The sequence below is a fragment of the Nesoenas mayeri genome (assembly GCF_963082525.1).
Source record: "Nesoenas mayeri genome assembly, chromosome: 1".
NCBI lineage: Eukaryota > Metazoa > Chordata > Aves > Columbiformes > Columbidae > Nesoenas > Nesoenas mayeri.
The window spans coordinates 102436689-102454154 of record NC_137541.1 but is presented as its reverse complement, the minus strand read 5'-3'; the positions used below and the strand labels follow the sequence as shown (position 1 = coordinate 102454154).

At 41.9% G+C, this 17466-nt stretch overlaps 1 protein-coding gene across 2 annotated transcripts in view; it reads right to left on the bottom strand.

Moving 5' to 3' along the window:
- Positions 1-15704, bottom strand: part of CLCN4 (chloride voltage-gated channel 4) — a gene marked incomplete at its 3' end in the record, with an annotated part of 30658 nt that extends 14954 nt beyond the window's left edge. The window contains exons 1-7 of one of the 2 annotated variants that reach the window (XM_080363692.1): positions 15558-15704; positions 15114-15213; positions 9055-9242; positions 3499-3621; positions 1686-1892; positions 1513-1593; positions 406-951 (exon numbers count right to left, since the gene is read on the bottom strand). In XM_080363692.1, coding sequence (XP_080219818.1) covers positions 406-951; positions 1513-1593; positions 1686-1892; positions 3499-3621; positions 9055-9242; positions 15114-15213; positions 15558-15701 — 1389 coding nt within the window. In that variant the 5' untranslated portion in view covers positions 15702-15704. The remainder of the gene's footprint in view (positions 1-405; positions 952-1512; positions 1594-1685; positions 1893-3498; positions 3622-9054; positions 9243-15113; positions 15214-15557) is intronic. The other variant, XM_080363693.1, reaches the window with a different exon arrangement.
- Between the last annotated feature and the right edge of the window lie 1762 nt (positions 15705-17466).

Genomic DNA, 17466 nt, shown 5'->3' with positions numbered 1-17466 from the left:
TGAGCATAGCTGCCTCAAGGCACATTAGGACATTAATCCAACAAGACAACAATATAAATAGTCCATATCCCTGGGAGAGCTGAAAGCTGCAGTGGAAATCATCTTGGATTTGCTTATTGGCAAGAATTTAAATTCACACTCAGATTTCCTTTTTGCTTGATAAAACTGCAGATGACTAGAAGGTGGAAAAAGCAGGGCTCGTCCCTTTGCTGTGACAATGACCCACAGAGGAAGGCACTAGAGGGCGAGTGAACCAACGGGCATGTCCACTACACCTGGATACAGGGTACAGGGCTGGGTGTAGCTCAGAGGCACACAAGCCCTGCCAGATAGACCGCAAGTTGCTGAGTGCAACACATCTGTGTCGTGTGCTGACGACAGCTTCTGCTCCTGTCCCCAATTTACCTTCATGCCGAAAGTGAATATTGTGATGACAATCTTAAACACCAAAGCCAAGGCGAGCTGCCACATTGCAGTGTAGACTCCGGGCCCAGCAGGTCTGTCGGGAATGTCATCCACCGGCCGGGTCATGTTTGGGTCATTGATGTAGTCGCAGAGCTGCGAGGACTCCAGGGCACCGCAGTCATTGAAGAGCTCTGAGATCAGCTCACTGGTGCTCCTGCGGGTGTAGGGGTTGGGGTAGGCAATGATGGCAGTGATGGCTGTCACCGCTATTACCTCCAGGACCGGGTATTTCCCCAATCTGGTGGTTTTGCGCCTCCTGCACCAAGCGATGTTGCATCGGATAAAGAGGGTTCCCCAGAGGCCGCCGAAGACTCCGAGCAGGATGAAGGGAAAGAGCTCGGCCATGTACCAGGGTGTGTGGTACTCCACATAGAACAGGACCAGCCGGCTGTTTCCAAAAGGATTGATGGACCTCAGTGTGAAGGCAGCCACAAGAGCAGCAAAAAATGACCTCCAGAGGGTTTTTAGAGGAAAGTAGTAGCTGACCTAAAACCAAGCAGAGACCATAAACACTTCACACTGAGTGTGACAGAGGGTGTTTGCTTTAACTGTTCACTGGACCACTGCACACAGTAAGCCATCACCGTGTGTTTCATCTGTGATTCTGCATCTGGCTTTACTGGGAACACCAGTCCTTACCACAAACAGAACTTGCTCACAAAGGTATCAGAAAAGGCATTTTCAGATTTCAGAAAATGAGAAGTAAACACTGAAAACTCAATAAATCTAAATCCAAAGTTGCTGGATAGAGATGATAAGATGGGTGATGAGCAGTTCGACCCATGCAGCAGCAAGCTGAAAGCTGGAGAAAGCTCAGCACAGTGATACATTTCCAGTTTAAATAATTTAGTTTTCAGAAAACCAGTGTTCTTCTTTAATTCAAATTATGCTAAAATACCTGGTTATTTCTTATTACTAGAAATCAAATATTATTTTTCCTTTAGAAGAAAAATAAGCATATAAATATTTGAAAAATAAAAAGGAATATTATAAAATGGCATCAAGTGAAAATATATTTATTGAAGCAAGTGAACTGCCAGGTCTCACCTCTTCCAGACTGAAAAGTACACCTCCAATCGGAGCCCCAAAGGCAACAGAAACTCCTGCAGCGGCTGCAGCCGAGAGCACCTACAAAGCAAATATTTATGTACAAGGCATGAGTCCCTTGAAACACCAAGTATCTGGACAGGGAAAACCAAGATGATTTGAGCCAACCTCACCTCTCTCCTCTTTCCTTCGTTCTTGCTGTACTTTGAGAAAAGGCTGCTGAAGAAGTTTCCACAGCAACAGGCCACGTGGACTAGCGGGCCCTCTTTCCCAAGGCTAAGGCCTGAAGATACCACCAGAACCAAGGTGACTGTTTTGATTAAAAGTGTCCACTTTCCCAGGTAGCCCCTAATAATGAACCCACTCAAGATGGTTTTTATCTGGAAAGTAGGAAGAACATGTTGAAGAGCTGAAGAAACCTTTGCTACTCTGAACTTACAAATGGAGTTAAAACCCCAGCAAATATTAAAATATATAAATATATACATAAATTGCAGACTGTTTGAAAAGAGACAGTGATGAAGGGAAAGAAACCACAGGTAGGGTAACTTTCCCACAGTGAGAACTGAGCAGGGGTTAAGCAGACCACACTTTTACTGTTCTTATGGGTGGTCCTCTGTGTTGGTAAGGAGTCTTAGAGAGATCAATAGAAATATGAAACTGCTACATAATTCCTTGGCTTACAGGATCAGAGTTAAACTAAACCCAACTTTAACAAAGTGGAAAAAAAGCAAATAAACAACCACATACTTTTTCCAGTTAAACCAAGAAAAAAAAGAGTTCTAAATATTTGGAATGGCCGTACCATAAAAGAATGAAAGTATTATGAAATTAGAAAGTCCAAGAGATCTTATTTTACACATTTATTCTTAATTTTGTATGTGAGTGGCTAGAATAAAGCAAGTACACGTGTGTGACACATAAGCTGTAGGGTGGGACTTCAATTTGGATTCCAGCCCTGGAAATGGACTGGAGCTGAGCATCACCTCAGATGAGAGATTTATCACTTGGAAACTAGATTTACAGTTAACTATGAAAAAATTCTAAAACACAGATGTATAAACATGTAACAAACACACATGTGACTACTTTGAAACATGGAAGTGATTTAAGTATTTCAAATTATTTGTGATGGGTTTTTTTTCCTGATTGGCTATGAAACATTTGGATGCTTCTGGAGATGAAGAAAAAAAAAGTATGCCAAGATTTCTAAAATTTGGGCTGTTTATTCTGTCTGCCAGATTCCTAAGTAATAATCTCAGTGGTTCTACAGCACTTATAGCAAAAGACTGCCCTGATTTCAAAAATTTTGAGTAGCTATGCTGCTTGAATTATAGGCTTCCTCATTTTAACAGCTTAAATAGGGACAGAGGCTCAACATGTAAAATACTGAAAACCAGGCAGAGATTTTGGGTGCCATAAGGATGTCATCCCCATGTGACACGATGTACAAGGACAAAATTTGCAGAAGATGGACAGCCAGACAGTCTTTACGCATCCCAAATGATGAGCATCTTGCATCTTCAGCAGCTTAGGAAACCTTAGCTTTGTAGCTCTTCCTCTTTATTTTATTTAGGTTTTATTTAAAGCTTAGCCTAGAAAATGACTGGTTTTGTAAGTGGCCCAAGTAATTTCATCCAAGAAAAATTCTATACAATCTTCTAGTGACTATGGGCCCCAGCCACAATAAGTTGGAGTACATCAAGTGATGACTGGGAGACATTGATTTTGAATTTAAGCTCTGGCAGTGAACAAGCATGTACATTAGCCTGTCACAGTAACATGTGAACATTTTCTACTATGGAAAATGTAGATGAGCACCATAAAGGCATGTTAGATAAAGGAATGAAGGCAGATGAGGTGGAAAGACAATCTTCTTGTTCCAATGCTATCTCACAGTACAGTTCTGTAATGGGAAAAGGTGGCAAATTATCTTTCCTTTCTTTTGTTTGTTTTTTGGTTATTCATCCACAGCGAGAAACTCACCTCTGGGATTCCAGAGCCACAGGCATAGGGAGCAAACACTCTGACCAGGGAGACTGCCAGGAAAGCAAAACATAGAGCCCACATAATGTATAGAAAATAGTTTAGAATGTAAGCACTTGCACCCTAGAAAAATAACAGTAACAAATATTGTTAGACAAATGCATGTTGGTAAATCTCATGCTTCTACTAGGGAAGATGCTGGCATGGAGCCTCATCTTTTCATTTACATGCTAGATGCTGCTTTTCCTCAGGAAGAACAAATGGTTTTATATACTACAACAATTTTATTACTCATGGAAGGAAGCAGCATACTAATATATACCTAATGCAGTCCGTACAGTCTATTTGCAAGGGACCCAAACACCTGAAACAGAGCATCTTTCAAGTAGTAAAAAATGAAGCCAACCACAAAAACATTTCCAAAATGTCAAACAAATCTGTCATAAGGGCAAACGTAATTAGTGATAAAAAAGCACCTAATGAAGGAACCTGTTGTTTCATCCCATAGTGGGTGACAGGGGATGAGATGCTGATACATCTTTTCCTGAGGGCTGGTATTCAAAGGTCAGCTTTCCATGCAGATGCCAATCTTTTCAAACGGCATCCCTGTGCATATCAGCAGCCATTTCAGTCCACAAACTGGAAGGGTAAAACCATAAATAAATTCTTTCCTTCTATATGATGCTATCTATTAGAGTGTTGAAAGGCATTTGAAAACACAATAGCTTGGGAGATCCCACTCAGACTCATCTCAATCATTTTTGTCCTGATATTTTAAAAGCATTCCAGTCAATAATAAAACCTATCTTCAAACTGAATAACTTTACTGACGAAATGGAAATGCTAATGATCATTAGTCATGGTTGATTGTGCAGTGCCATAGTGAAAGCATAGTCAGTAGTGACCTTCAAGCTTTCTACCTGTCTCCAATGGTCAAGTCAAAACTGTTGTTAGAATCTGCCTTACAATACCTCTCCCTCTTCACAAGCGTATTTTTTTAGATTAATTTCAAAAACCCCACCTGCACAGACAAAAGATAATCCCGTGAGAGGCATCGAATTGATACAAGGAGCTTAAGCCTTCAAACAATCCCCTCTAGCAACATGACACTACAGAACAAAAACCAAGATAAACCTCAGTGCATGAATTGGTAAGAATCCTTCACCTCTAAGTGAACTCTTCCTACCAGATGCAATCCCGGCTGCTCAAGAACATCGGGGGCCCTGTCTTTGCTCTGCAGGACAGCGGCCTGGATATCAACATTATGATAAATCAAGTCGGAAAACAGGCATTAATCAGTTGTATCATGTCTTCAGTTAACAGAGCTGGTCAGGCCCTCTTCCCAGTCACAAAAAACCTAGAGCTGAGAAGAATTCTTTTTTGCAAGCCTGCAAGGAATCAACCTTTAATAGCACAAATGCTTGCTTGCCCCATTTTCTTGGTCTCTGTCCCATTGAAAAGACAGTAAGGGAACCACTGCCCTTGTCCTTATGAATGAACTTCTTAAGGTCCTTATGTTTGCTGAAGTTAGAGATGGCTTTGCTGATAACAGCACCAGAGCAATTTGATACCATCCCCCAATGCCCAGAAACTAAGCAGTCATGGATCGTGCAGTTACAGTGATTGACATCCATCTGTAGTAACCATGGACCTTTGTTGCTACAGCTGAAGATGGTCTCATTTCCTCACAAATGTCTTCTCCTGGCGCTTTCAATTACAAACAGCTATGGCAATATTTACTCTCACTCTAGAGAAAACTCTGGATGTGTTGCCCTGGGGCAAAATTCTTATGTCAGTATGCACAGGCAGTGACTCCAAAGAAGACTAATACCTTTACAGCAATTTGGCCCTACTGTGTTAAGCGAAAGCTGCGGTTTTGCTTCTAAATCCACTGGAGTAAAATTAGCTTTATTTCTTTTTACTTCCTCTAGTTTCACATCTCAGAAGTTACATGAAAACCATGTCAGCTCATTACTGCAATCACACATACACCTGCAGCACTGCGGCAGGACCCCAGAAGAGTCTATATGGCCAGGTCAGTCTTGCCCTTTGGGACAGCTCTCACTGTTTCATTTTCCAGATACCTGGCATTCTGCAGGTCCAGTTGCAGGTGTTTCTCATGATTAATACTAACATAACATTTGGGAAGTGAAGTAGTAGTAACTCAGTATGGTTCATTTCTCATTCATTCCATGCCATTACTAAGGCACGGAGCAGAAGTCTTAAGCACATGCACAGGAATCAGAGACCAAAACTGCTCATCAGCAGAGATGATTCTGCTAAGACTTTTCCCACTAGTGCCTAACAGGACTCACCCTGGCAGCAACGGTAATGAAGCCTGCAGGGTAACTGAGTAAAACTTGTTATTTTTACTGTATTTTGTAAGGTTTTTTACTGTATTTTGTAGGTTTGCAAGACCTAGCAATATTTCAGGTCTGGTGTCAGTCCAATTTAGGTACAAATGGAGCACAACTGAAAACAACCCTCACAAACCCAGCATACTAAGATAAAACACATCTCTCAGGATGCCATCCATGGCTGACCAACGCTTGCGCTCTCCAGAGGCTGAGAGTTCTACTCTGACTTGACTTGGGATCTCACAGCTTGCAGCCTCCCTCCAGTGGACGTTACAAATTGGGAAGTGTGTTCCAGGCATAGAGGGGCTTCCTTGTCTTGCAGCTCTCAGCTTCATGTCAGGACATCTAGAAGCCAGCCCACTGCTGGATCCAGTGTCATAAACCATGGAAGACACAGGACCCTTTCCTCTGCTTTGTATAGATGTGATGCTCCAGAAATGGGGTCCTCAGCCTCAGTGAAGTTGAGGTTAGTTCTAACCAGGATCTGCAGAATAGGGAAGCTCCAGGTCACCAGATACTGGCTAGAGATGTAGCTGTAGTGGATGGCATCTGATGTGCTTTAACCCACCCACTCCTTTAGTGAATCTGAGGTTTTGAAACTTTCTTGCATCAAAGAAACTCTTCACTTGCTCTTTGGAAGCAGCTCAGGACCAGAGGGGTGAAGGTTATCATTGGCCTACAAAACAGTGATTAGAGAAGAAAACACAGCCTGGTATGTTACAGATGCGCTATCATGTTTTCCGTAATAATTTATATCAAGATTCTGCTTTGGGTTAATTTTATAGGGGGATGAGACTGAAAACATTTTTCAAGAGGAAAAGGCACAGTTCACAGTGAGAACATATGTATGGGCTTTATCACAGCCATAAATTGGCAAAAGGACAAGGAAGAACTGATCCTTAAAATGTCAAATTTACTTGTCTATGATAAGAAAGAGTCACAGTAATGCATCAAAAGAAGACATATCTGACCAGAGTACCTTTATGGGAACTGTTCCAAGTACTTTCTGTTCAAAAAGTGCTCCAAATTAGTCCTTTTGTGCACCATGCATTTTATAGGGCAGTTACCCAAATATCAGGCACAAAATGAAATAACATTTTCAAAAGTATTAAACTATCCTGAAATGCAGTCAAATTCAGTGTATTTTGATCCCTCTTGGAGTCCTCTACAGCTACAGGAATCATGCAAAACTTGCCTATATTGTAAGCTTTTCGCTGCAAAACAGAATTTTAACTTTCTGTATTCACATTTTTATTGGGCTTTGCCTGGGATTTCAATGTAACAGTAATTGGCAGCTATATTATTAATATTTATAGCATCCATTGGGCTGTGGCAGCCAGAAAACCCACAGATCCTAGAAGCCCATTTGTTTTGAGAAAGAGCCTATAACTAAGCCAAGATTAACCTTTTTTTCCATTGCGACAGTATACTAGGGTGTGAGAAGCCCAATTTGAAGACAAAGTGAGTAAAGTTTCACAGTGCTCACCTAGCTGATAACTTGCTTATCAGCCCCAGCATAAAACAGTCATGACTGCTGATTTCGAGTAGCAGGTGAAAGCAATATATTTTCTCAAGGATATGCTCTGTTCATCTATCCAAGCCTTTCAGAGTAACAGCCTGTCAAACACATGCACAGGATTTCCAAATCCCATAACAATTGTAACATTCTCCTCTTTTTTCCCCTTCCCACATTTTTTCATTCTCTTAAATTACAATATCATCCCCAGTCCTGCAACTTTATACCAGCGTAGTATTTCTCCACTGTTACAAAGACACAACCACCCAGACCATCTGTTGATGAAAACCAGTGTGAACCTACCAAACCTCTGGCAAAGGGGAGCTTGGCACTGTGGACTGGAAACTGTACAGAGAGATTTCTGCCTGTGATCAAATGGTGGGAATATTCAGGAACAGTGAGCATCCCACTACTTTCACTATGGTTACTTAGGATTATGGAAAATTGGGCTATACACATTCACAGATGTTCTTATCTAGTACTCCTTGTACTGTAAAACTGAAGCAGCACAGAAGGGAACATGAATGAGAAACCCATATGGCCATGAAGGTGCCCTCAAACGCTTTCTGCAGGCACACTGGGGGAAGATCCAAGACAATCTCTCTAAGTCACCCATTTTTTAATTGCCTGACTGAAGATGATTTCTTCTATTGAAGTATGTCTTTTCTTCTCCTATTACAGACCAAACTGCATTACCGGTTATTTTTTTTAAAAGTCATACTTCAGCCGGTTCTCTTCAAAGCCACATTCATCCTACCTCCATGTCACATTCCATTTTTGTCTCCTGTAGAAATAGGGGGGCAGGAATCCAAGACAATAATTCTGCCCCAAAATTAGAGTTCTGAAGGAATCAATATTATTCAATACATTGAAGAGATTAGTTTGAAAATAAAATGTCCTTTTCATATTTAAAAAAAAAAATATCATCCACTAAAAGGAGTATAGAAAGGTTTCTTCTCATTTCTTCAAAACAAAACTTTCATCTGTTTTGCTTTGAAGCAACATTCCTTGTATTTAAAATTACTATGATTTTTTTCAAAAGTTCTCAAAATAAAATTTTTAAGTAAATTCATATCAGCTTTTTCCCTTCCTGTCCTTTCTCCCTGCAAATTTTTCACTTTGGTCATCTCTCAGGGAGCTCATTATTTGCCCAGCTTTCGGCACTTAGCTAAATATTTTGCTATCTGATAGAGAATTTGATTGCACAATGAGCAGCTCTTGTGCAGCTCCCACTACTACTCACGCCATTTGAATACATAAAATCTGTCTGCAATCCCGACAGTTTCCTCCTAAATGTGTGTGTCAGGGACCGCCTCTTTTGCCCCATAAAACTGTGCTTAAAATAAAAATTTTTAGAAAATAAATTATTTTTTTTTAAAAAAAAAAAAGGATAGCAGCTCAAGTCTGGTGATTATGAGAGTTATGAAACACTTTTGGTTTAATACTGTTAGAAAGAGAAAGCAATCTCGCAGTTCTCAAATTTCCATCACACACAACACTGAAACAGTGGAATCTTCCCCAAGTTAAGCAAATATTACTCATGGAAATGCCTTTTTTTAAAAAAATTTGCAACGCCCCCAGTTCATGAATTTCAGAGGAACTCTCCGGGGGGAACACCAGCAAGTATGAGAAAAGGGCATTCCCTGGCCTGCTGTGACCCCAGCCTCATCAGATCTCCCATACCTCAGACTGGCCTACAAGAAGTTCAGACCATTTCTGCCACTGGGGACATTTGTCCCTGTCATCGAAGGTAGTTTCATTAGACGTCCAGCAGCACTGCTCGTGGCTGTACCAGAAGGCAGACAGGCAGACACCCTCTTTCAGGTCTGTCATCCAATCCACAGCTAAATCTATCACTCCGGCTAACGTGCCTGGGAAAAGAAATGCAGAAAAAGCATATTAAAAAATATCAGGTTGCAAGGAAAATCATTCTAATTATAATAACAGCAAAAGCCCATGAAATGAGGAAGCAGCTGCAATGTAAGCATGTATATACCAAACTGGGAGTAACAGTGAGTTTGCAAAGAAACAACCAACTTGTTGCCTGACCTTCAGTGTTCCCTCAGAAAGCTTTTATTTTAAATATTGTGGTTTTCATACTGACTAATGCCAAACAAGGAAGGCATAGCTAAGGTACAGCCTGATCCTGCAGTCCGTTCCAGGTGCACCACTTGCCTGAGATCAGCAGGGCTTCACACTGGGTCTCTGTACACACACTGGGCTGCAGGTCTTAAACCACACTGTATTTCGGGGTAAGGGAGGAGGAGGATACTTATGTTTTCCTACAGCATGACGACCTTTTAGAAGGAATATTTCAGTACAGAAACAATAGGGATACCAAATTTTGACTTATGAACTTAACAGAGTCGGACTCTTGATGTGTATATTCTTTAGCAATCCAACATGCAGAAGAGAATTACCCTTCAAACTCTCTCTCTGTACCCTTATTTCAGTTTTTCCCCAGTAATTACACAGACCTACAGCGACACCCGGTGGCCACCGACCACAGACACGGGTAAACTCACAGAATCATTGAATAGTCTGTGTTGGAAGGGACCTTCAAAAATCAGGTTGCTCAGAGCCCCATCCAGCCTGGCCTGGAATGTCTCCAGGGATGGGGCATCTACCACCTCTCTGGGCAACCTGGGCCAGTGTTTCATCACCCTCATTGTAAAAACTTTCTTCTTTATGTTTGGCCTGGATCTCCCTTCTTTTAGTTTAAAACTATTACCCTGATGATTACCCCACAAACTTGATGTGGCCAGACACATACAAAAAGAAAAGCCTACTTTTCTGATGCATTTGTTCATCAGTGACAATAACCTGCCCCAGCAGCAACACCCTCGGAGCAGATGTGTCCTCACAAATGCAACACCAGCAGGAACAGGAAGGCTGGAAGCATCCAGAAGACTTAACCTGCAGACCTGCCTTCAGTCCCTACTGCATAGTTTCTGGAAAGCATTAAACCACCAAATGACAGAAAAGTCATTTAGTGTTTTCCAAACCAGTCTCACATACAGGGGAAAGTAGAAGTCAACAACATTTCTACCAGTAATCATTAATGAGATATCAGAAAAGCCATAATGAATTTGAGCAGAATTTACCGGTACATTTCAGTAGGACTAAAACACTGAAAAAATATTTTGGGAAATGCAAAATGGTTTGGTTTTATATTCCAAAGCTTCTAGCTCTGTGGCTCTTGCTGAGTATGCAATTACATGAAGCAAGAGTAGGGGCTGCTCCCCTTTTCCCTAGCAGTCAGGACACATAGTTGGGTTCAAGATCCAGTTTATTTGACCTGGAACTAAAGTGTTCTGCTTTTCATTTATCTGAAAAAGGAGAAAAAAGAAAAAAAAATAATAATTCAGGCATATGTAACCTGCTTTTTTGTTCCACAGAACAGAAAAACACTACCAATGTTCAGAGATCCTCACACATATCTTCTCACTCCCTTAATAAATGTTCTTGTCCCCACACTGACAAGCGATGTGGCTGCAGTGGCAGCGAATCATTTTTGATGTACAGTAATAATCTGAATAGCTATACAGATATGCTAGACAAGATCACAACAACAACAAAAAAACGCTGCAGAAGGATGTAATGATGTGTATACCAATTCTTTTCTTCATGAAGCCCTTGCGTTTCTCTTGCTTACTCTTTTCCACTTTCCCAAGTTCCTATGGAAACAAAGAACCATCTTCTTAGATGATGGTAAATCACTGTGCTGCTAGTAAAATCAGCAAGCATAGCTTGCTCAGTTCTGCAGTAAATTCTAAATTCTCCTCCAATTTTCTGAAAGTTTCAGGGAACTGTGCAAAGAATCCTTATCCCTTGGACATGAGCACTGAATACTGTGCCTCTTGTTTCTCTTGATGTACCTTTACCATCCTCTGTAGTCACCTCAGTCTTCAAAGATCACATCTTACTTAACCAGGCAATTAAGTATTAATGCTACCTAGTAGAAGATGCAAAGGAAGAGAGCTTTTTGCATGTTTTTCCCTGACAAAGTTAATAAACAGTATGAGGAACAAGCATTCAGTTCTCTAATATAACAAGTTCACATGCACCCCAGTACCTCTAAGAAAATGTGCTTAATTATGCAGCTGATCTAATCCCTTTTTCAAAATGCTTTGGGATCCACATAAGGAGGAAAATGGTTTATGCAATTTACTACACATGCTTTACAGAGACGAAAATCATGAGAAGAGATGGCCAGCACATGCAGGATAATAGTGCAATAGAGAACGCTTCGCAAGACATGTGACCAGAGCTTAAAGTTTTCCAAGTTCTGAATCTTTGCAACTTTAAGTAAAATAAATGAAAGTTGCAGATTGTTCGGCATCTCAAAAAGCCAAGCCTTTAATTTCTTGTACTTACCATAGCCGTCTAGGCTGTAATAGAGCTAAATTTATCTCCCTACTTCTCCCACCAAAGGAACAGAACTTGTTGCCCCTTCTATGTAGCCTCCTGCCCAAAATGAAAAATAAAAAAGCACTCCGAAGCCAGGAAATGCTGAATTACATTTGAGATAGTAGCCTGTTATTTCTCTCCTTTTCCTTTGTTTGATGATGGCCAATACTCATCGTTTACAACACGCTTATGACAATGCTAAAACTTTCCATTGAAAACATCATTTTCCTGATGCACCTGTGCCAGAAAACAGCATCACCCAAGTAGCAGAGCACTGAATTACAGAGGTGATTTTTTCCACATCCAGTGCCAGAACTAGAGCATTTTAGCATGAGTATGATTGTACTCTTTTGTCACATATCTTCAGAAAACACAGACTCTTTTGCCGATAGCATGTACATTCAGTTGGCTAGCAGTAATGGCTAGGTTGAGGGATAGCCACAGACCTACAGGCAGGATAGGCACAGTAAAAACTCAGAATTACTTAAAAATGAGTGTCTAAAAATTTTCGGTGTGAGTGCTGATTTTTTAGGCTCATTTCCCTGTACATTGCTTTGTATTTCTCCAGAAAGTCTGCAAACTTTCTGACTGAGACAGGCCCAGGTAGTGCTCAGTGCCTTTTTCTGGAGCATCACATGAGCAGGTTGCATCTGATCTCCACACCAAACAGCATTTGTTGGTGTTGCTGCTCCTTCCCCCTTCCCAAAATGAGCAGGCTCTGGCTCCCAAGACCTCATTTCCAGAAGCTCCTTACTGTCTTTCCAGCCACTTGACAGTACCATACACCATCTCCTCCCTCCACACAGCATCTGAAAGATGCAGGTTCAATGACACTCCAAAAATTGCCTGAGTCATACTGCCAAATGAGATGGTCCTTTCCTTCCTCCTTCCTTCAGCTACTTCCCATCAGCAGTATTTTGATTGCTTGTGGTTCTGTGGTGGCCAGCCCTGCTGAGCCCACTGTCAACTGAAAACTAATCTGGCCAAAACGCATTTTTTCCCACTAAGTCAGTTCCCAGTTTCACCTGCCCTGTGTAGCTGCACATGCAGAAGGCAACAGAGCCTCATAGCAGAGGACACCGGAGGGGGAGGATTGTTCCTTTTGGCCACATCAGCTTGTGTTGACTATGGAGGTGCAGCCTTTGGAGTGTTGCAAAATCTGAAAGATTCAATTGACCAGATTAGTGGGATTTAGGCTTCTAAATCAGTTAAGCTCACTTTAAACTCCTGGGCCTGGGTAAATTATCCAAGTGCCTTTGGAAACACATGAAGGCCCCTGCCATTCCTTTCCCTAGGAGTCCTACCTTGCTGCCCTCCATCCCCAGCAAGGGTGCAGCAGGGGCAGGGTGCTTTGCAAGACCCTCACACCCTGGGTACTGCTGCTGCTGCTTTGCCCTTTGTCTCCCTCTCCTCTTCTTGCCTCTGGAAATGCTGGGACCCAGCTGCCCAAGAGCTCACCCCGCACCTGTGGCTGACCCAGGCTGCTCCCCTTGGAACAGCAGTAGCTTTTCCCAGCTCAGAAGGAGAAGAGGGACCAGGGAGGAGCCACGCTGGTCCACGCAACCGTGTGTGATCACACAGGTACCCTTGTAGCAGGCCGCTTTCTCTGAGCAGGCAATATTTCAAGTAGAGAGGGAAACGACATGAAGTATCTCTTAACTGCACGACCAACCTCACCTCCTCCTTTCCCAAACCTCGCTAAGAAACATCATCCATGCATCAGTAATGCCTCTTACTCATCAAAGGGGTGTTGACCCTTCACTGAGGTTGAGATGATGACTCTCCACCTTTGCCCTGTCCGAGAAATGCTGAAGGCACACAGAGCACGTGTCATTTCAACAGGAGACAAAAGAAGTCTACAGAGCTCAGCCCAGATCAGGAGCACGCAGGTAATTTTTCTTCTCTAGCCAACTCACAAGTCCTTGTCCCAGTTTAAAAACAGACTGATTTGATTCTGTCAGGTAAAACATGTTGCTCTGCATCCTTGTCATCAAAAAGGTTGCAAAATCTAACACATCTCAGTTGCAGCTTACCCTTGACCTCTCTTCCCACGCTGGACATGCCAGAATTAGAGCTTATCAGAGATCAGCAGCTCTGGCTTTTTGACAGCCTTGAGGATTTCACAGAGTCACAGAACAGAATCATAGAATCATTCCAGTTGGAAGAGATCCTCAGGATCATCGAATGAGGTTTCATTGCAAGCTGGAATTGAAACCAATCTTCTGGGATCTTTTTACTAAAATGGGAGTGTGTGAGAGTACACCACATTCTGTGATTGAAGGCACTACTGACCAGCTTGTGGGAGGTCACTAGAGCCCTTCAGGACTTGCTCTAACTTTATTTGCAAACAGAATTCTCCAGATGGGTCCAACCCTGGTGTTCAGGCAGGGTTTGTCAGCCCTGGTAGTACACAGTCTGTCAGACTCTTTTCCCATCTCACCTTCCCACCAAAGCTTTTGTGCAAAAAAGCGTACCTCTACAAAATACCATAATTTGCCAAAACTGTCTACTTCAGCAATGTTTTCTCAAGAACTTCCCCAGTACTTCTGAGGCTCCTGTAAAACTGTAATAAACATTTTAACTTTACAGTTGGTAAGCAGGAATTTCACACCACTTGGAAGTTGTGAAACTTTATGTCATGCATGCATGATACAAGAGCACCCTGACATCACTGAAAGAGCATAAAAAATGGCAGCTGTTTCAATTTGGTAAGAGAAGTGCAGCTTTCCAAGTGGGAAGATGTGCTGAACTGAGCAGAAGACAGGAGCAATTTGGGAAACCAATAAATTTGCCATCTGAGTTTGAGCAGGCTGTTAAATATGTCTGTCTGGCCTGGAAGAAGATCTGAAACTGAGTCTGAAACTGTGTTTTCCCTTCATGCATATATAAAGAAGATAAGCCAGTGGATACAGCAATTTACAAAGCTCCCCTTTGAGTGGTCACGATCAACACTTTCCGCACATCATAGTAACTTCTTGCAGAATTAAGTGAAGACAAGATAAAAAAATCCTTCCAATAAAATTTACTTATGTGGATCAAAGATTCAGAAAATCAAAGCAGATCATTGAGTCTAAGGCGCTCAGATGCATATTTCCAAAAGCAATAGAAAAATCCCTCTACTGGTGAATAATTTTTTTTCTAGGTCAGCACTCAGCAGGAAACTTTCCAAGTGGATATTTTTACTATGGATTATAACTGCATGGATGCATAGCTGTCTTATTAGCTTGAAACATCAGTGGAGAGACAATAAAGTAAAAAGATAAGCAGATGGCACTGCAGCAGACTTGGGTGAGATGGTTTTGGGCGTAAGGGTAATGCTAAGACACACATACCTGCCTTTAATCCTATGAGAAGCATAACAACCCATCCTGACCAGGCATCCAGCAAACTCTTGATGAACTCCCATATGGATTCCTTACTTCTGCTTGTTATCTGAAATTAAACATATATAGAGACATGTTGCTGATTCAGTCTGACAAAATGTTAGCATATAATGTTTAAAAAAAAAACATTTACCCTCCTAGAAGGTGAATACAAATTCTCTACTCTCTGTTCCCCTGAGTCTCAATCATTTTTTAGAGATGCTCTGCTGATCAAGTTGCCAGAAGCCCTTTCATGTGCATGAACTCAAGGCATACAACATCCATATTTTTAGAAGTCCTCCTCAAGTCATACAACAAGGTATGAAGCAATAACTTCAGAAAACTCTGCTTTTTCTCACGACCAGGATGGCTCTAAGACAGAGACTGTGACGCATCAAAGCCGGACAGCTTTACCTTTCTATGGCGGTCAGTGTCACGTGATTTCTCCCGCAGCCAGTCGATGGTGTGGAAATCTTCGTAAGTTCCAACATCAGGGAAAGGTTCATCCAGAAAATCCATCAGGTTGCCAGAACCATTCATGTCCCCTGCATTAACCATATTAGGGTCTGTATGTAGAGGAAAAACAAGTATGTCAATGAATTCATGCAGCTTTGTCAGACATTTCAGAATTTTCCAAAATACCTCCACAAGCCACAAAGTCAAGAGACCATGAAACGGCAGTCCTGGTGGGCACTCGCTGAAATCTTTGTGTTGCCACTACAAAAAGTATTTTGCTGAAGACTACTTCAACAGCTTAGCAAACCCTAAAAAGCACATACAAAAAGTACAGTGTCCAAGTGCAGAAATAGCAGCTTTCCTGAAAACAGAGACCCACAACTCAGGATGGTTCTGGGCTTCTTCTGCAGTGACACATCCTGATCACACATCGGCTGGAGTGCCCTGCCTGCAGGGAGATCATTGCTTAGGCAGGGTCATCAGCTCAGAAAACAAATTATAATACACTAGAATTTACCATTCATCATGAATGCATATTTTATAACACACCATTAGTAATCATAATGCTGCATTGTGGTCTAGTTTTGCATGCTCAAAGCTCCCTGCATTGATCCACTTTCCTTCCACTGGTCAGAAGGCAAATCTTGAGATCATAGTATGTTAACTCAACTCTGCATCAGGCCTAGAAATGTAGTAATTTCTTCAAGTTTGGTTTTGAAGGGCTCGAAGTAGAACTGTTCCTGGGAGAACTCGAGTGGTTACCTTCTGTCCAATATACAAACTTTTCAAGTTTGCTTTTAAGAGAGCAGGGGAAGAAACAGTCACCACATGTCCTGCTAGAGCACAAGAGGAAATCTAGAAATACCCATCTCCAAGCTGTAACAAGCAGTTACGAGAGGCATTTGGTAGCTAAAATTGAGATGAAAGTAGGCTGTGGAATAACACACACTCCAGAGTGTGGCACACAGGCTGAGTGGACATTTTCAGCCCAGTTTTTGGAGACATGCTCTTTGGTTTTACAGACTACAGATGTGAAAGCAAAGAAACATCCATGCCCATTGCTGTGAAGCCCTGGAAACTAAATCTTGTTCATGCAATCCACATAAGCAAAGCATGAAGGAGTTACCTCATAACCACTGTAACTCTCTTTCCCACATAGAGCTCAGCAACATCTGGCTAGGTGTAAAAATGACTGTTATGTCCTTTAAAGGTCAGGGTCCCAAAGTAGTCACTAATACGATAAGCTCCAGAAATGCCTGACATCATTCCCAGTGAGAGGAGCCTTTAGTATCATGAGAACCTACTAAATGAAGTAGTCTAGGCTCACAGGGTTGGATTAATCGAACTTCAGCCACCTGAAAGTTTGGTGTCTGGACTGTAAGAACGACCTACACTGGCTCTAGAGACAGCTAAAGATGTGTGTAAGGGTGTGCGGCAGGGTGTCTGCTCCTTTAAAGCTATCAGGTCAAGGACCTTTTTAATGGCAAGAGGCGTTAATAAGCAAGGGAGGAAGCCTGAACAAGAACGTATAGAGACATAAACTTGACACAAATTATAAGGGAAGCAGTGATGAGAACCAAACCAGGTCAGTCATACTCACTGACGAGGACACACAGGAGTGTGCAAATGTCTGTTCCAGCAAGGTTGCCTGACCAGGGACCTTGTCAATTGAGAAACTATGGGAAAAAGAGAGCAAACCAGAAACAGAATACATGGAAACTCAGATCTGACAAAGCAGACATGGAGATCATGACAAGAAAAAAACTCCACCACTCACACAGATTGAGGAGCTATTAACTGTGTGTGTGGATACTTCAGCTTTGCTACTGGTTGAACCTGCACATGGGAAGTGGCAGCCATGTCCCCC